Below are 20,349 nucleotides of genomic sequence, written 5' to 3'. Positions count from 1 at the left end.
CGTGTCAAAAAAACACACAATTAAACCTAAAACAATGAAAATGAACGTTCTTATTAATTGTGGGACAAAGCTCCTCCTGAGACAACACCTGGCACAGATCTGAGCTTTCATTACTGAGAATTATCAGCTCAACATATTGTGCTCTTTGTAGTTGTGGAGCTCCGGCTGCCAGAGAACCACCTCCAGAAAACACCCACATATTCTCACAGCGACACAGAAACACAACGGAGAAGAAGCAGGGAGAGGAGAAGGAGCCGAGGGAGACGTGAGACCCAAGAGCCACGAAAATGATCCAGACTAGCTCCATGGAGTCGCAAACAGAAAGAGAGGATCATGAGGAACGGCTGGATTGACGCAGATTAAAAGTGACAGCTCCACATTAGATCAGAGAACATTGAAGCAGTTAAATCACATGGAGAGAAACAGATTCTCACATTATTCAGCTGCAAGCATTTATATGACAGAGGAGACTTGCTCATGTGGCGCCATCTGTTGTCATATAAGGTCAACTGCAGGCATGCTATTCATGAGTGTAACAATTTTAATAGCTTGTGATTAAAGTGACTGAACTTTTATAGATTGTTTGAGTGGACAGATTAGTTCAATTTACTAATTTATAAGATGCCTCAAACCTCAAAGATGGTTTTAGGGACATGCTGAACACACACACACACACACACACACACACACACACACACACACACACACACACACACATCCTCAGCGACGTTTAACTGTATTTAAAAAAAGGCAAACGTAAAAGTAAAGTAAAACTAAGGTTGTGTTTTGCATTATTTGTATGTTAATTTTAACATTTGTGAATCACTTTGTAACCATGTTTTGAGAAGTTCTATGTAAATATTATTATTATATGATGTAACAACAATAATGTTATTGTTATATATTATTATTATTATTACTACTATTATTATATTATATAAATTATTGTTATTGTTGTTATTATTAATATTATTATTATTATAAGTGGTAGTAGTAGTAGTAGTAGTATTACTTGCCATTAAATAACACGAAGTACCTTTGTTATTAGACACAGATTTTTCAAAAATACAAAAACATACATTTAGCAATAGGATGTGTATTTTTGTATTTTTACACAGAATTCAATGTAATTTAAGGTTCAAGACCATTAAGCAGTTGAGTCATCCTGTAAAAACATATATTATTACATTCTTACATTATTATTATTATTATTATTACATTATATAAATATATGGATTACATTCAATACATTACAATAACACTTAATTTAGAAAACAAACCGAAAAAGTTAAATAATACAGTGAATTTCTTTGAATTCAAACTCACCTGCAGATCTATTCTCTTTTGTATAATAAGGCCACGAACAGCCGGTGAGTGAGACCAACATTTCTGTGATTTACAGGTTGTAGTGTGGGTTTGCCGTCACCTGGGGAGTTTGACACCATGTTTGTGCACATAAACAGAAAATTGAGACGTGAAATAAGTCTCTGCTAATTAAACCAGCCTCCTGGGAGAGAGAGAGAGAGAGAGAGAGAGAGAGAGAGAGAAAGAGCAGGAGTGAAGAGAAAGAGAAACTCTGAGAGTAAATGAGAGTGAGCAGAGGTGAGACGAGGAGAGAGAGAGAGAGAGAGACTGCAGAAACATGAAAGACAAAGTGAAAGTATTAAATCATTAATAACACGTGTCCAGGTTGAAGGATGAGTTCTCTGCAGACCTGCTGAGCTCAGCTATTCATCACTCACACTGAACTCTGGCACATTTTACATCTCATTAACCTCACTCCTGTTTTTTAATAACACTGCATTACTCATATTCATCAGCGGAGGGAGATGATAACAAACATGTTTTAGTGTTTGGAGCCATTTTCCATTTTAATGTTGATTATTTTATTAACATTTATCTTATAATAAAAATATAAGGAATCCTTCTGCACAGTCATGTTCCTTCATGAGTAGAAGCAACATATCCTGTGGTACACATCCATACAGCTCAGTCTATTAACACTAGAGGGCAGTAAGCACCAGTGTTATCAAGCATGACTTTGACTTGGTGTGTGAGAGAAATATGTTGTTAGCCACCATCAATAAACACATTAAGAATCCATGATCCTGGAAAAATATCATATGCTTAATCGGCATCTTCTCATTTTCTGCACGTACAGTATCAACTTCATACTTTACTCTCGTCATTGTAAGAGCAGCTGCATTGGGATGACTGTTGTAAATCAATAAATATACAGTGTGCACATACAATACAGTGAAGCCTGGTATCAAGTTGTCATAAGTGTCAAAGATTTACTACGAGCCGGGAGAGAAGAACAGAAAGAGCTGTAGAAAATTGGGTAATTATTGGGACGCACCAAACAAACAATTGTGTTGTTGATCGTCGGCAACAGGAGACACAATAAAAAAGACACAATCTGCTCGTACTGCATCCGTCAGTGGGAGGATTTTGATCAAATAACCGGCAATGATTCAATCTAATAAAAAGAGAGGAGGTCAGTCGCCACAACACAATGACAGACACACTGGGCGGCAACTTTTTCCCTTTACACACCAATTTAAAGGAGACATATTCTGCTCATATTCAGGTTCATAATTTTAATTTGTACTTGAAAATGTTTAAATGCTCTAATGTGCAGAAAACACATCACTTTCCTAATATTGTCCATTGCTGCAGCTCCTCTTTTCAGCCTCTGTCTGAAACACTTGATTTGAGCTTCTTTAGCTTAAGACCTCAACATGTCGGACTTTTATAGGAGGCAGCAACGTGCGCATCATGCAAATGTTGGGCATGTACTTTTTAACTTTAACTTGTACATACACCTATAACACACTAGAGGAAAGAAACTGTGCATCATATGTCTCCTTTAAAGCCATTTAAAATGTGTTTTCGTTGATCAGAGCTCTAAAGACTAGAAGGAGCTGTGTCACTGTGGTCGTCCCTCCTCAGCCGACCACAGTGACTGTCCGAAAACACACGAGAGTCAGACGTACGACCAGAGGGTGAATATGACGAGTCCTTTTGTTCAGATGTCTGGTTGTGTGGTCGACATAATGACGGCGGAACCAACACTGTGCCGTGCAGGCTGCTGTATCAAACTGTACCAAAAAACAATAAAAGTACACACACACATGATTTTGTCGTCCTGAGGTAATCAAGCATTGAATCATAAACACGCACTGTTCCCACTTGATTTATATTTATAAAGCTGTGATCGTTTCAGAGCCAAAAATCGTCATTATTCTCAACAGAAAACAGACCGAATTGTATTCAGTGAGTCATTTGCAATGCTGGGACCAGTCGCTACAGGCGGTCATCAATGCTTCATAACTATTTTCCTATTTTTATCCAAGGGGGAGGTATAAAGAGCAGGACTTATTGATTTCACGTTCAGATTCTGCAATGCTCTCACTCAGAAGCCTACGCTCACACTCAAATAGCCGCTGCTTGTGCTCAGAGTTACTGACTACACCTAGCACAACAAAATATCCGAGAGCAAGTGCACAGTTCGAGCACAAGCAGGGTCTATTCGAGGGCCAGCACCGGGTTTTGAGTGAGAGCGTCGCAAATTCTGGATGAATGAGTCCTTCTCTCACACTTAAAGACAACACCCCTGAATAAAGAGTCGGGGAAAAAAGTAACTTGAATGGTTTTGGACACCAGGAATGAATTCCTAACCTCTTGATATAGGTTTGAAACAAAATGGTAGCGTTAGCTGTGTGCCGCCCTTGTCGTTATAAATGCACTTATCTCACGTCTTATCATATTATGATCACGTATGTGATTGTTTTATCCTGCAGCCACTTGTCAGTCCACAGTCCACGGTAATATACCTTTGGTTCAATCTAATAGCTCCAGCTCCATGAACCTATGAGTTAAATGTGGACGTTCAGTGTCTGTGGTGGATATTTGTGCCGTCTCCTGTGACCGTGTCCCTGCCGGAGCGACACCAGTCCTCCTCAGACGCCGGGGGCTGGAGCGGCAACCCGGACTGTGAGAGGAGAGCGTCTATGTGGGGGAAGAGGGAGGTCAGGGGGCAGTCTGGAGGCATGTACTTGGCCAACACCTGGAGCTGCTCCGGCTGCAGGTGGGCTTCGCTGCAGACCCTGTGACACAACACAGACACGCTGTGACGTGCTGTCACCTTCATCTGGCTCAGATGGCTCTTCTCCACCATCAGTTTCTCCCTCTCCGTCTTCTGTGACACACACAAACACACACACACACTCTTATTAACATGTCTGCAAACGAGAATCTGCAAATGAATTCGAGATTTAAAAGAAGATTCATACCAGCTTGTTGATCTCACACTGCAGATTGTGTATGCAGTCTAGCTTCCTCTTGCGGCAGCGTTGGGCCGCCAGGCGGTTCTTGCTGCGGCGTCTCATGTCGTGGACAAACTCGAGCTGCTCCTGCGTGAAGACCTGTTGCTTCAGCAGCTGCTGGAACTCATTTCTGCTCAGATTCACAATGCAGTCCACAGAGAAAGGCAACTGCACCTGAGGAAGCAGGGAAGAACGTTTACACAGATTCTCCAACAGTGAGAGTATCGACATCAGTGAAGGGGCAGAGTCACAGAATATCGTTTTATATGACGTCGTGCTGTAGATGACATGTTAAGAGTCTATGGATGTTTGTAGTTTGTTATTTTTCTTGCATTACAAAGCATGATCTTATATTTTATATTGTGATGCACCTTGTAACTCTGGTTTTGAAAGGCACTAAAGAAAAAATAAGAAATACTCATAATATCAAATGATTTCCATATAAACTACATCATGACACGTAACTGGTTGTTATTTGATTTCATGCTTCCAGCTTTACACCTGACCAGGGACCACAGATTAGAATTAGCCTCTGGGCTAAATCTGGCATATTTTCAGTTGTGTTATCAATATGCACTGTACCTGAAAATAAACATAATAAAATAAAATAAATATTCTTGATATTGTGTAAACAGCGTGATGTCCATTTTGTGTATTAATTTTCTCTTTTATCGATGAGAATTTTGAACCAAATCATTCCTAGTCTGCTGACATGTTTGTGTATACTAAGGAACTAGAGATGTGTTTTCAATGTCTCTGATTCATTGTACTTTTACATGAGTTTATATGAGATATGTTTTTGCCAAAGTACTATATGTAAAACTATGTATTTTCTTTTACTGTGACACATCGTTTGCATATTCAATGTTGTTACCTGTTTCCTGTCATTTGGAGAATGTCACTTTTCAAGCCCCTGGAGGCATCTTTGGATTCTTATTCTTTTATAAATGTGTAAATTAATAAAACTAAGCAAATCATTGTTTCTTCAATCTAAATAAATGAAAAATTGACCTAGTTGATTTCTGCTAATGGAAAATTGTCAAACATCCGAGCAGAGCTGGATAATTGTTTTTAAAGCAACGCAAAAGTCAGACGAGTTCAGATAGTTATATTTTTACCGAGTGGTTAATGAATTAACTCAGAAAGCGAGTTAACTTTTAAAAGCAGAGGTCGGGTGCTGGGTTATTGCCGCCGCTGCTAACGTGTGACAGGAAACGTGCACTCACCAGTTTATAGGAGCAGTATAAATCATGCCGTGTTTTTATCTTGTGTAAATAAAACCACTGTTTGCACCGAAACGACCTCAACTCAGTGTCTGCAGACCCGCCGCAGTGCGGTGGCACTTTTTCGGACAAACGGGGAATAAGAGTCTGGACGGTGGCGTGAGCAAATTCACCCAGAGTTGTTGTTTGTGTCGCCTGCTAACTCATCGGGCTGAGGCGTCAAACTCAGCTGAGTTGGACTCTGGACCAATTAGCAAGACACATGCTCAGGGTCACAACACACACACACACACACACACACACATCATTATCACCATTGGTGAATCATTAACGTGGCACCATAGCGATTTTACTTTCTGTGACGTGAATGCAAACAATCTGATATAATGTACCTGAAAACTCTTATCTTTAACAAACAGAGTAGTGTAATCTACAAGTAGGGTGAATTCACTGATGCTTAAAGCCGCAGGTTCATTCATTCAGCGTGAGCTTTTTTACAGTAGAGCCTCAGCAGACTTGCTTCACAGCCGCTCACCTGTCTGGCCCTCTCTCTCGTGTAGGCCTCGCTGTCTCCCTCCGTTTCCGTCTCCGAGTCTCCGTCCTCCCCCGAGTTCAGGGATGATACCCCCGAGTGGGACGCGCACTCCGACAGCCCCGCTCCCTTCCATAAACATTTGCTCTGGTCCAGATCTTGGAGGAAGGGGCAGTCCGAGCTGCTGGAGCTGAGGTTGACGTGAAGCTTCACCCAATTCTCAGATGTGGCCTGCAGCTGTCCGCTCCCTGTGTTGGAAGATCTTCCTGCGTCAGGGTCCGACGAGCCCTCATCAGACCCCACGGGGCTCCCCTCTCTGGTATTGTTCGCTGGCAGGGTCGCTCTGTCCATGATTCCCCTTTCCCCCTCAGTTTCTGCCTGTTCTTCTGCCCTTTGAAGGATGGACACTGGCTCTTCTCCACCAGACTCCCTTGTTTTGTTGTCGTCTTTAAGGTCCATGACGAACCTCTCCTGCCCCTGTGACCTTGTAATCACGGGGGCCTCAGCTGAGGCCCTCAGCGGGCAATGGTGCAATATTAACCCTGGTGACCTCTCAGCCAGCCTTGTGCTTTCCCCCACGGAGACTGCTTCGACACTAGATCTATCCCGAGAGCTGACCCTAGCGGCTTGCTCCATCTCTTCCTCCATCTTCATAATGTCACCCTCTCTTTCATTTGTGTTTTTCTCAGCCTCCCCACTGCCCACATCTATTGTCTTTTCATGTATTTCAGTTGTCCGTCGCTGATCAGCTCCGTTGTCCCTGAGTCTGGCAGGATTTGTTCGTTCAGTTTCATTCTTGCTGTTCGCGCTGCTGGAACAAGGTGAGCAGGACAGGCCGCACTCATCCCTGATGGCTGGTGTTAGTCTTTTCTCTGCAGCACAAGCACCCTTCCCACAAGCCAGCTGGAACTTGCGATACTTTGGACATCGCATGAAGCCGTCATTTGCCCCCTCAGCCGCAGCAGCAAGGGTGGCTGTACTTTTCTGACTTCCCAGTTTGCTGCCCTCTGATTTCTCGCAGGGCCGAGCCACTTCCTGCTGAGAGGGTGAGTAATCAACTGGTTTTACTTCTTTCTCTTCCAACAACACGGCGTCAGAGTCTGTGCAGCTGCCTGTCTTTGATAACTGCCTCTTCTTCTTGCAACAGGTCTTTCTAGGACACAGGGCAGAGCCCTTGGTGCTGGAGAAGAACTTAGGGAGGAGGAATTCAAAGCAGGCCTCGTCCAGGTCTCTGAAACCGAGGACGGAGGATGAGTTGCGTATTTCTAAGACATTGTCTTTGCCAAAGAGGAGTTTGGACGTGTAGGCAAACTTCAGCAAGGGCTCAAAACCAGCAGCTGTCACCTGTCAGAGAGGACACATTACATTACAGTCTATCCTTGATTTTACTTGATTCACAGTCATGGATAGAAGCAGGTCATCTTATATTATTTTCAGGCAGATAACAATGCACAGAATACAGTCCAGATGTGAAAATAGAGCTATTCATCTACAAAATGAAGCCCAGCATTGTAGGACTGCTACAGTTTCAGTTATAAATACTTCACATGTGACCAGGAAATCTAGTTTTTCTTGTTCCCTTTATTTAAAGAAGCTCATGAATGAATCATCAGCCTATTCTCATGAATCAGTTTTGTGGAAAACAAATTAAAGAAAGAGATTTTTAGATCAAAAATGTCTTTCTTATAATAGCAAAATAGCAAAATCCAATATGCTGACTTAGGTGGCTCTAGAAATCCAAAACCTGTGGCTACATCGCTGCCTCGTTTACTTTTTTTGTATTCATCCATCTATCCTCCTGTGTGGAGCCATGAGCTGACGTCTCACCTCCTGTGGCAGAGTGAGTACGGCTCCATGCTGCGTCAGGGAGGAGATCCTGTGCGTGAAGTACTCGCTGCAGGAGGCCAGCACCGAGCGGTGGGCCCTGAAGCTCTGACCCTCCACCACCACGGTCACATCACACATCACGTCCCGGCGACGCTGGTCATCAAGGCAGCGCAGCACATGGGAGGAATGCACCGTCGACTCAAAGGTAAACACGGACGCCCGGGGAGCAGACATGGCCATTAGGGATGTCTGTATGTACACACACACACACACACACACACACACACACACACACACACACACACACACACACACACACACACACACACACACACATTCATATCACCACTAATTCTCTATCAGGACACATACTTAATAAGATATAAATGAAAATAGCAACAAAAACGTGCCTACCTTACACAGCTGACTTTATTCACATATATCCAAGCAGAGTGGTAGAGAAAGTTGAGCACACATGCTTATTTCTCAAAGGAATGTCGTCCAACCAGACTACGCTTCCCAGAAAGCCTCATCTCAACTCACTTACAAAGTAAAAACTGAGCTTGACTCAGTCATATGTCACTGTGTGTGAGTATGTGAGAGGGAGGGAGTATGTGTGTGTGTGTGTGTGTGTGTGTGTGTGTGTGTGTGTGTGTGTGTGTGTGTGTGTGTGTGTGTGTGTGTGTGTGTGTGTGTGTGTGTGTGTGTGTGTGTTGCAACAGCTCTGGGTGGAACAGAGCAAACGCTGACTCACGCAGTCTTGCTGATAAAGGATGAGCAAGCAGGTTTTCCCGTCCATACCAATCCCACCCTTGGATCCAGGGGGGTGAAGTAACAAGGCCCTTCCCAGGAAAAAGAAAAAACTTTAAGTAGATTTACCACGAACACAATTCCAGAGATTAAGGTTATCGGATATTAACCCCGTGTTTGGACAGGATCATGAACTGGGAAGGTCTTTTAGATTCAGATTAGCAGGGATTTACTCAGGTTGTGTGAAAAATGAATCAAACAGAGAAGGAGATTAAAGGTTCCTGTCATTTCATTTTGTGTGTTGTTTTCTTTGCTGGAAGTCGTAAATCTTCATGTGAGCTCAAGCCGTCAAAATAAGAGCATAGAGGTATGATAGGTTAACGGCTGTAAAAGAGCACAAACACGCACCCTAACGTCATTTGAAGATTCGTCCTCTCTGACTTTAAACATTTTGTGGCTTTTAAAGTGTCAGGTATGAAATATCTGTGCTGGGATGACGACATTAATACTGACAGGGAAAGTGCACGATAAAAACTTTGTAAAAATAAACAGCACTGGGCTCCCAGGCAGTAAAACACAGCAGAATAACCATTGATAGGAAGCACTGATGTGGCCAGTGTCACATGTCTTGAATGAGGAAAAAAGGAAGCCGGGCTGAAGCCAGTTTATCAGATGACTGTTTCATAATTCCCGAATGAGCTAATCTCCTCTTGAAAAAAACCCACAATCTAGTTCCTTATTCCAAGTAAGCGACACAACCTCTCCAAAACACAACAGCGGCAGCCTGGAGAAATGAAACTACAGGAAGGAACCGACGCTGGTGTTAAAATAAAATGCATTTTATTATTAGTCGAGGACAAAAAGCAACAGTTGCTGTGTACTTCCCCTTCTACAGGTGAGTGAGACACACTACATGGAAATAAAATGTACAACTCCTAACAATCAACAGTGCTGCTCCTCACAATTAGGCTACAATTCCCAGATAAATCATTTTCTGTTTTACCATAACAAGAACCCGACAGGCAGGTACAGGGGGAATCACACAACGTTTGGACCACATCCAGACCTCAGGTAAGAGATCTGAGTCTCCACAGGACCTGAGACAGGTAGCACACAGATCTGGTCACGTTCACAGCAGCTGACATTGTGAATTTACCAGCCAAGGTTCCCTGAACATCACATAACAACAACACAGTGCACTCGGGAAGACGGGCTCGTGTCGTAGCTCGGTAGATTCACTCTAACACCTTCACACTGATGATGACAGTACATCTGCGGTTCAAACAAATGACTCAGACATGAACAAACACGGCGTCTGTCTGTGTAATTAACTGATTCACAGACCGCCGTCGTCTAGAACGAGGGCTACAGCCTGAGCCTTTATTTCTGGTTCTGGTTGGTTCCCTGGCCCCGGTGTCAGCTGGACGCCCCGCGTGGGTCTCAGGTGCTGCAGAGGTCAGGGGTCACGAGGAGGAGTCGCGACTGGTTCGGTCAGACAGGCAGAGCCTCTCCAGCTGCTGCGCGCGCTCGTTGTGGACAGTCACCAAGTTGCGGTTCTCCTCCGTCAGACGCTGGAACTCCTCCTCGAGACGGGCAATCTCCACGGCGACCTTCTCGTCCTCCACCAGCTCCGCCAGCAACTTGCGCCTACATGGACGAGGGAGACCGAGATTTTAGGAGCAGGTTCTTACATGCCTTCAAGAAAATGATCAAAATGCATTCAAAAAAGTATAGGGAAACACTAATAACAGGTTCCCACTTCAGAATAAAGGATGATGGTCACGCACATTCATACCTATGAGGAAATTACAGCTGTTGTGTTTCTAGACAATAGAAGGAAACCACAGAAACCTAAAGAACTATGTCAACAATGCAAACATGGAGGGATAGCTGAGATGAGAAAAAACCCTGTTGGTTTGTTTTCAACAAAGTTATCCACTATGAAATAAGTCAGTGGGGGGTTTGGTGGTCAGGGTCAAATAGAGTTTCACCACAAGTTGTTGCCTGTTTATAAGGAAATATGATCTGTTGGTTTTAAGGAAAAATCCAAATCATAACCATGTTGTCTAATGTAAAACAGCTGCGGTGTAGGTTCTCTTTGTGTAGAACTGTCGACAGATTTATTGTTCTCCCGGAGAATAAACACCTTTTATTGTTTATTATAATGATTTAAGAGCCACAAAAATATTCTTGAGCCGACGCTGACCAACCACAACATCACTATATTTTACAGACTTCTGTATAATTTAACTGAAAGTAAATCGTTGACAATTGACAGTATGAACAAATAAATGAAGACATAATTATTTGATGGAGTCTATGTGTCTCCATGTCGTGACTCTACATTCAGTTATTACATATTTCCCTACTATTATCCAATCAGAATAATTTAGTCTGATTTGATGTGGATAACCTTATTTATTATCTAATACTAAACACAAGGACATATTGTGAAAGGTTTCAAAATCGTTTCCTGCTGTAATTGAGTACAGGTTATTTTTAACCATGAGTTTTTGACTGCAGTCACAGACACAGTGTGATTTAAAGTGAATAACGAGAGACTCAGATACAGGAGGATGTGATTTTCTCCTCTTTTAGAAACAGCACATACTGTAATGTGGGTGTGCGTCTGTACATGTGCATGTTTATGTGACAAGTGGGAAGAGATCAGCTCAAACTAATTCTTCAAAACAGAGAATTGACCCTGAATCTGATAAATATATACAAATGTATTTTCAAAGTAAAAAGTTACAACAAATTACCACACCACCCCCGTGACACCCACATGTCACCAAAATGAAACCTCAATCCCACTTAACTCTTTCACTCTAAGTTTATTTCTTGTGTGTGATGCTAAAAGGCTTAAAAACATTAGGTTAATTTCCAGTCTTGAGTTAATGTTTCTATAAATACACTGAAGAGGGTTTTTCTAAAACTCCATTATTCCACTATGACCAACTTTTTAAAAACCCAACCCATTTTTGTTATTTTTGTTGTTGGTGTCATAACTTTCACTTTCATGACATTTATGAATGTGAGTTAAAGTTTCTGATGAATGCTGCTTTGTGTTTCTTGTTTGATACTGTGAGTGAATTTTGTCAAATTTCGTTTTGTCATCCTTGCCACACATGCAAGTGTCTGAAATGTCCGTTTTCTCTCTGTGAGTTCTCTTCCTCATAAAATACAGGAAGTAAAACTTTCATTGTGTCATGCATGTTGCTGTTGGAGGATGACCAACACAAAAATATTCACGCTCTATGGAAAAGTATTAATGAGAAGTTCCACTTAGTAATGGAATACGAGCAGGTTGTGGTTTTGCCCCCATAGTGTCTAGTTGTATCTAAACTTTCTGAAAGGGTGTGTGTGTGTTTCAGTGGGCCCGGATTCAAGGGGTTGCACAGGTCTGACTCATTGTGTTCTTATCTAAACCCAAGGCTACACTCATCCCATCAGTCGGCCTGCTGTTCTCTTTTTAGGAACTGCCAAGTAGTGTGTGTGTGTGTGTGTGTGTGTGTGTGTGTGTGTGTGTGTGTGTGTGTGTGTGTGTGTGTGTGTGTGTGTGTGTGTGTGTTTGATGTGTGTGTGTGTGTGTGTGTGTGTGTGTGTGTAGGTGTGGTGGTAGGGTAACAGTAAAAGGCTTTGAAAATCCATCTGCTAAGACTACCCACAGCTGCTGAGGACACAGGGGACAGTGTGCTCTGTGAGTGTTTTACACACACACACACACACACACACACACACACACACACACACACACACACACAGGTCTCATGCAATCACTGCTAAAATAGGTTTATTGAAGGTTGAAGGTTTATTTTCTGAGGCTGTAAACGGCCAAGTGCCATCTAGTGGCCAAAGCTCAGGTGGCTTTAATGGGAATTTAACCATAACCCCTAAACCTTGTAAGTTTGATTTCCAATCATACATTAGATTTATTATAATGGTACATTATAATTTTTTTTCCTTGAATTACTTTTATCTAATTGTCAATTAAGGACATTTAAGCATCTAAAAATTAAGTTTTCTAATGACTGGCCTCGACAAACCAGTAGCTCTTCATCTGTCCATTATCTATACTGCTTATCCATCGAGGGTCATGGGAGGCTGGAGCCAATCCCAGTTGGCCGAGAGGTGGGATACACACCACACAAGGGCAATTTAAAGTGGCCAATTAACTCAAGCCGAAGCTGTATCTCTTTGGATTGTGGGAGGAAGCTGGAGCACGCTGAGGAAACTGACAAGTACGAGCCACTTTACCACTGTGCCACCCAGTGCCAGTGTTTCTGCTGGTGGGAGCTGTGACCCTGACATGACTCTAACACAAAAACCTCTGATCTGAATTTTAACAAAAGGGTTTATGGACCAGAATGAACAACATAGAAGTGACTTCATGTGGGGTCTTACTTGCGGTCCTCCAGCAGGGACATCTCATGTTTGACCTGGTGGAACTCTCTGGCCATCCTGCAGTGCTCCTTGTGCACCTGGACACTCTCTCTCCGAGACCCGCAGGGGGGAACTGGCTGCAAGAGGTCGAACACATGTGGAGTTAGTTCAGATTCATTTCAAGCTGCTGAGAAAAACATCACACAAGCAACAGTTACTCTTGAGATCGTATTCTGTGTGACTCTAACAGCAATTATCATTCATTATCGATTAAAAAACCTATTTGACAGTTTAAACACTAACATTTAATCGACATAAATTGGCACAGGTTTCATCTCATACCTTTTATACAAGAGGACTTCAATTTCTTTTAATTCTTCGATGGGAACTATGCACCTTAATGACCATCAGTATAATATACAAGATGTAAATATGCTGTGTTGTAGAAAATTGGCCTATTTACAGTCATAAGTCATAAAATAAAAAAGGAAAAATTATGCAATTACAAAAGTGTTTCACAGAAAAAGTGGACAACAGGTAGACAATCACTTAATTAATGGTCTTATAAGTCTCTTTAAACAAGGAAATCTCTCTACAACAGATTGTGAGGCATATAAAGACTTAGAAAATAAATAAATACACAACCGAAAAAAGAAATGTTAAATCTATAATCGTTAAGACTATTTAGCTAATGACTTGAATAACACTAAACAATTTTGAAAGATAATCAATAGTAAAATCAATAGATCCACCAAATGCTCCACTATAGAGTAAGTAATGAAATTGTAAATGATTCTTATATAATTACCAATTCCTTCAACTAACAGCTCTGTCTGCAGTTCACGATTTCTTTGAATTGACCTGTTCTCATATTTTAATGAATATACTTCCTTACGTGTCCCGCAAGGTTCATATTTTGGACCACTGTTGTTCTCTGTTTTTTTTAATTACCTCCCACAGATGCTGTGATGCTTTATCTATCATATTCAATTATATGCAGACGATACTGTCATCTACTAATATTTCATAAATACGCTGTAAAAGCAGATTTTGCTAAATTTTTTTTAGTTAATAGTTAAAAGTGAAGTCGACAGAATATTATATATAAAATGTGTTGAATAATTTCATTACTGATAGGACAGTTTCCATGACAACTCTTCACTTCATCAATGTCATGTTTCAGTATAAGTGAACCGGCCTTTTTCATTGTTAGGTAATGTTCCTGTACTCAAAGGTTGTGACAGTGGGTTGAGACATCGATAATCCTGAACTAAAGTCAGCTATAAACAGGAGCTATAAAGCTCACTGCCCAAGCCTCTGGCCAACTTTGCCGTGGGTCTTTCAGAGCAGATCTATTGCTGGTCGTGGCGTTCTGCCACGGACGAATTTCTGCTGACGAGGGCCAGCCAGTTCTGTGTAGAGGTGTCATGAGGGGATCCCAAATTCTGTTTCTATATCAAAACAAAGACGGGAGACATGGCGGCCTGCCGGTTGCCAAGGACAGGTAGGAACGCTTCCACTTCGCAAGGTCAAGAAAATGTTTTATTGGCAGAGTTAAATTTCTTTTTCATCTAGATGCTTAGAAATGTCTTCAGTGATTCGGAAAATACAGAAAAGATTTTCAAACACGTTTAAAAAGAGGATTTCCTCTCTTGTAGTAGCAGAAGCTATAAGAGGCACAATCTGTGGCTTGGAATGTCCTCGGGTATTTGTCAAATGTCCGAACTTAGCAGCAGATCTCACTTCTGTTAAAACATGTGACAGCAAGTAAAACCTTATCTTATTTACATTCATACCACTTGTATGAAGAAGTGTATTTAATGTTACATGGAAACAAAAGCCATGTGACCCTTTTCCTTTTTCCAGTAGTACCGTGTCTGGCAGCGATCATTCACTGGCCTACTACTGTTCCCACTTGATACTCTAAACCGACGTGCACTTTTTGTGACCCTGGCACTGGCTCCCGCTGAAGGATAATTCAATGACAACAATAATAGCAGCGTGAGAACACACAGTGAAAACATTGATTTATGGATGAACTGATCCCGAGCGCCTCCTTATTTAGCAACTCAGTAACAATAAATCATCAATATAATAATATCATCAACCCTTGATGTCGGCTTTATACCTTTTTATGTTTTACAGTGAGGTTTATTTTTAATTTTCTGATAATCTTTAATCATTTTTACAGCTACTTTTCCTCTAAAACTATTTTTTCAATTAGTAGTTTCGTATTTAAATGGCAGTTTGCTTGTTTGTACAGTAAAATACTCTAAATTAAAAGAGGGGAATTTAAAAGTTTGGCTTTCGTGACTGTACAGTATATTGCACAGTAAAAAAGAAAAGAAACAACACCACAAAACAGAGCCAGACATGATGTTCAAAATGTAAAATGCTAATATTTTCTTCATCAGCATTCTTTGCCATCATCTCTGTATCATGCACCTCCTCCTTTGTGCTGCTCTGCCACATTGTGTATCCAATGTAACTGTTTACCTGTAATCGCTGTTCGAGGTCTGGGAAAGTCTTCGCGAGGTCCCCCACATCTTTTACATCTGTTGAAACACAACACATGACTTAGTCTGATTATTTTAAAACAAATAATATGTAGAATGTCATTTATTATATGTTGAATGAATACTACTATTGAAAGATGTTACTGTGATGTATAGTGTGAACTATCAAAAACAATTCTGTTAAGGATATTAAGAATTCTGTTTTTATTGTTTTTGTGTTAACAATTTCGTATTCTCTACAAAGAGCATACATTGTGTTTTATGCAGAGGTGGAATAAATATTAATATTTTCTACTTAAGTATAAGTCTCTTATTCTTACTGTCAAATACAGTTAAAGCAAAAGTCCTGCACTTTAATGTTGCTTGATTACTATTTTATACAGAATTTTCCCTTTTTGAAAGCTATGCTGAATATTTAGTATTTTTGGTTAAATATTATGGACACATTAACATTTAAGAAGAATATTAATATATATTGTATATTAGTTTGAAGTTTCAACCAATGGTTTAATGGATTAAAATTTATATATCTAAGTAATCAATGACAATCAGCCTGCAGAAACTCACAAGTTGTGCAAGATGGATCATTTTGTCAAATCTAAGTTTGAATCATTTAAAAACAGTGGATCATTGGAATTTATCATTTCAATGGCAACTGTTGAAGGACGCTATGAAATTCTGAGTTTCTTTAATGAATAAAGTTTTGTCTCTAGCTGCAAGTTGATTTTCAGATAGGATGCTGATGAAAGTTTGTCTGAAAAGTAGGAATTCCTTCCGGTCCAGAGTTATCTTACATCACTTGCTGAATCAACATGCTGCATAACGTCTTCTCAGTCGTTTGCTCTGAGCCTTTGATTTACAGCCAAGTGACTTGTTTTACAGGCAGTCACTCTAATGCCTGTCTCCCCCTCATAAAACGTCCCAAAAGGAAACACTATAGGGGCCTCTTCTATGACACAACAACATAGCAACACAGTGCTGCACTTATAAATGAGCCGTGTCCTCTTGCTGAACGGCAGTAATGAGCTGTCACATTGAAAGACATGACGCGGGGAGAGAATACAGGCACAGACAGATAAACACAGTGGGCAGAGGGAACAGACAGACCAGACGTATGGACAGAGAGAGATTCAGACGGACCCACTGACAGCCAGACAGACAGAAACAGACAGGTTGTCTGCACCGGCCTCCTCCTCGCCAGCAATGTCCCCCCGGGAGGCCGAGCACGTGGAGAATCCTGGGGTGATGCAACTTTCTAAAAGCAGGCGCATTAGCGGGCCGGCCTGCAGCCATGGGGCCAATTATGATGTAGAATAAATACAGTTCCCAAGCTTGGGATTGACACAGTGTGGGGTTATAACTATGCCCGGCATGAAGTCATAGAGGGACTAGAGGATGATCCGCAGATGGTGCAACAGGTCTAAGTCTGCCTGCTGAGAACATGGGTTTCAAAGACTCAACAACACGATCGTCTGGGGAACGAGGTTTGACTCTGGAGGTTGAGGTCGCATTGTGCCGGAACTCTTTTTATGAAAAACTAAAACAAGGGAAGTCACAACTAAAGCAGATCCTCTGCAGTGCCTCAGATTTATGAATGTGAACTGGAGCATGACGAGATATATTAGGGAGATGAAATTATGCTCTTCAGAACGATACAGACGAAACAGCAATACCACCGTATATCATTGGGGGCAGCGTAGCCAATAGTTCAAGCGAGACGACAATATGTTAGCAGTGGCAAAACCTTTTGAGGAGAGACGAGGAGAGTAAGTACGTTTACAAGGCCTCATTTTAAAGAGCTGCATCATCACAACCTCCTCCACCGTCGCCATGTTTGTTGTTGTCAAAAACTGTTAAACAACCATGTCAACGTACGTAAGGACGCAGGGACAGGGACATCGTTTGAAATGGACTTTTGTCTTTTTCTCTAAAGGCAGCATAAATGAGCCTTAAATGAAAATCGATGTGTAGTGAATGAGGATGTTTAAGGAGGAGGGAAAAGGCTATTTAAGGACAAATTAAAATCAATACAATAGATTAAGGAATTCAATAAGGAGCACGTGCAAAAACAAAAGCAGAGCTTCACTAGTAGTTCAGCGAATCTGTGCTCGGAGTCAAATGTGAGCGTGTTGTTTCGACCGCAGTCCTTCGTCTCACTTCCTGGGAGACAGACACGGGGGATCAAGGATGGGTGGAGCAGGACTGTAAGTGTTAACTGCTTATAAATATAGGCCAGTGTTCTAAAAGCTGAACAGTGAATCAGGCAGCGGGACACTGTTAGTATTAGCGGGGGAAACCTGACTCTGCCATTGCAGGGCGGCAGCTGCTGTCCCAGTGCCTGGCCCCACTGCAGTAAAACCACCTCGCACCATAGGTACCACAGACCTCTGGGTATGTGAGTGTGTGGGGACAACATGAATCGTGCATATTTTTGACTGATTGAATAATTGATTAATCCACGTTGGAGTAGCAACGGTGCGTTTGCTCACGAGGCTGCACAGCTGCAAACGTGTATGTGTGTGTGTGTGTGAGTGTGTGCGGTTTGTTTGTTAATGTGATGTGGTCCAACAGAAATAGAGGGAGCACCTGTTAGAGCTACAGCACAGAAGAATGATCACGGTTACAGTGATAGGGTGTGAGGGAAGGGGTATGGGGGGGGGGGTCTGCTGCCTGGTCTGTTTTGGTGGGAAGAATGTGGTGCATGTGTTCACATAGTGGAAACACAGAGAGAGAGAGAGAGAGAGTAGAGCTCCACGCTGCATCAGGTGTTAAATGGTCAATTAAGTAATAGGTGACTAAACTTAGATGGAGTCGTTTCCTTGTTTTTGAAACGCAGCAGGTGTGTGTGTTTGTGTGTGTGTGTGTGTGTGTGTGTGTGTGTGTGTGTGTGTGTGTGTGTGTGTGTGTGTGTGTGTGTGTGTGTGTCTGTACCTGAGGTTTCTTCGAGGCTGAAGGCGATTCTAACTTCAGATTTATCGGGAGACACTCTTCTGGTTGAGGTGATCATTTATCCCTTCATGAGGCCACAGGGACAAAACAGAGCTGTTAGCACAATCGACAGGAGCCTGGTGAACGACCGGTGAAGATGTAACAACGGCACGATTAGTGGATCGAGTGAAAACTTGCAATCATTCAAGAGATCTACCGTGAAAATAAGGTGTTTCCAGCATCTTAAATGTGATAGTTTCCCGACTTTATTGGATTTAGATGATTGTAAATCTCTGGGTTTTAAACTTGGACGGAACAAACGATTTTTCCCTTTTTAATGAAAATTTACAGCCAAAACTCATCAATCATTGATTTACATTGATTTCCAGGAGACTTACTCTAATCCAGACCTAACCTAAACCCAACTCTTAGCCTAACCTTGACTTAAACCAAAATTAACCAAACTTAACCTTGACCTCAAGTCCCCCATATGTGACTATGTAAACACCCCCACACACACACACACACACACACACACACACACACACACACACACACACAGCAGTTCCATCATGCACTTGGAGTTGCGGTGGGATTAAATAATTAGGGAGCTTTGACAGACAGGCTCTGAGGTCTGGATTCTGGGCGCCTCTCTTCCAGTAAAGGTACAAGCTTTTTATATCATGTCTGCTTTAACCCTGGTAAACCCTCAGTCCCACACAGAGGACCTCGGTGACCTTCTACACCAGCAGACACACACTTTCCTTCATGTTGTCTCTCTCTGTTGTTGTTGGGAAAAGTTAAAATATGAGTTTATGAAGCTGTTCTGACTCAACAAAACGTGTTGTGACAAAATAAAGTACACAATCAGAGGGTGAAAGAGGATAATAATAATAATTCACATTATGATGGAGAGTGTTCCATCCAGTGAAAAGGACCCATTGGGCCCAACAGGTCACGGTTACCTGAAGCAGCTGTGAACCCGGACCAGGAACTTGAGAGTAGTTTTAAATCATGAAGCAGTTTACGTCCTCAGTGGGTTGTGGTTTGATTCCCAGTGGAACCACTTCAGGGGGGAAAAAGCGCAGGTCGTCTCTCGGTCGTTGCGCCTTTACGCAAATCCAGCAAAGTTGGCACAAGTCTGTCGTCCAGGAGCTGACCTCCGCTCCCCCGTGGAGACCCCAACTCGACTGGTTTGTGCTCAGAAGTTTTCCCACCGTGAAGTGAAAGCGTCCAACACACTGGTGTCGCTCGGGGGGAAACTCCAGCAGCTCAGGTTTTGCACGGACGGACGCGGACGTGCTCTCCACACGGACTGGTGCGGCCACGCGGCGAGAGGCAACACAACAGGGCGCAGGCGGTGCAGGAATGCCGTCCGCTGTCCCCCTGTGGCCGCCCGGCTCCAATTAAATGTCTCGGATGACATGACTTTAGCCCGCAAAAATGCCCATCGCTCCGGCGCAGTGTTTTGAGTGACACGCTCATGCCGGGGATGGTCTTTGGATTTGCAATAGCTGTGCAATGAGGCAGTTGCTCAGAATGAGCGTCTCACACTAGAATAGCTCCGGAGGAAGAAAATAGAGTAACTCGGTGTGTGTGTGTGTGTGTGTGTGTGTGTGTGTGTGTGTGTGTGTGTATGTGTGTGTGTCTCGAACATTTGGAGGACCCCACCTAAACACAGGTGACACAGTGGTAAAGTGGGACTAGTCCGCTGAATTCACATGAAACTTTATGTATATTAAAACATAAATCAGCAAAACAACATGCACACTGCATTCACTCCACATATGACACTTCAAGAAACTTTTTGTGCAATTCTATAATACGGTTTTAACATATTAAAGAATATAGATCTATAAGAT

General features: G+C 42.2%; 2 protein-coding genes across 3 annotated transcripts; both read right to left on the bottom strand.

The window, feature by feature from the left end:
- Window positions 1–1,862: 1,862 nt before the first annotated feature.
- Window positions 1,863–8,513, bottom strand: bach1b (BTB and CNC homology 1, basic leucine zipper transcription factor 1 b). 2 transcript variants are annotated; one of them, XM_035179484.2, is made up of 5 exons: window positions 8,325–8,513; window positions 7,911–8,159; window positions 6,087–7,427; window positions 4,296–4,502; window positions 1,863–4,201 (listed from the first exon to the last, which is right to left on the bottom strand). In XM_035179484.2, the coding sequence occupies exons 2-5, from the start codon at window positions 8,148–8,150 to the stop codon at window positions 3,893–3,895; spliced, it is 2,097 nt and encodes a 698-aa protein (XP_035035375.1). In that variant the 5' UTR covers window positions 8,151–8,159; window positions 8,325–8,513; the 3' UTR covers window positions 1,863–3,892. The 2 variants fall into 2 exon arrangements, with proteins under 2 accessions (XP_035035375.1, XP_035035376.1); XM_035179485.2 differs by having other exon boundaries at window positions 8,330–8,513.
- A 970-nt stretch (window positions 8,514–9,483) lies between these two features.
- Window positions 9,484–20,060, bottom strand: map3k7cl (map3k7 C-terminal like). The gene is made up of 5 exons (XM_035179160.2): window positions 19,453–20,060; window positions 18,491–18,572; window positions 15,540–15,598; window positions 13,065–13,180; window positions 9,484–10,307 (listed from the first exon to the last, which is right to left on the bottom strand). The coding sequence occupies exons 2-5, from the start codon at window positions 18,564–18,566 to the stop codon at window positions 10,124–10,126; spliced, it is 435 nt and encodes a 144-aa protein (XP_035035051.1). The 5' UTR covers window positions 18,567–18,572; window positions 19,453–20,060; the 3' UTR covers window positions 9,484–10,123.
- Window positions 20,061–20,349: the final 289 nt, after the last annotated feature.

This window comes from Hippoglossus stenolepis, chromosome 15 (genome assembly GCF_022539355.2).
Source record: "Hippoglossus stenolepis isolate QCI-W04-F060 chromosome 15, HSTE1.2, whole genome shotgun sequence".
Classification (NCBI taxonomy): Eukaryota; Metazoa; Chordata; class Actinopteri; order Pleuronectiformes; family Pleuronectidae; genus Hippoglossus; species Hippoglossus stenolepis.
The sequence above is the reverse complement of the archived record's forward strand: the minus strand, read 5'-3'. Positions and strand labels throughout refer to the sequence as shown.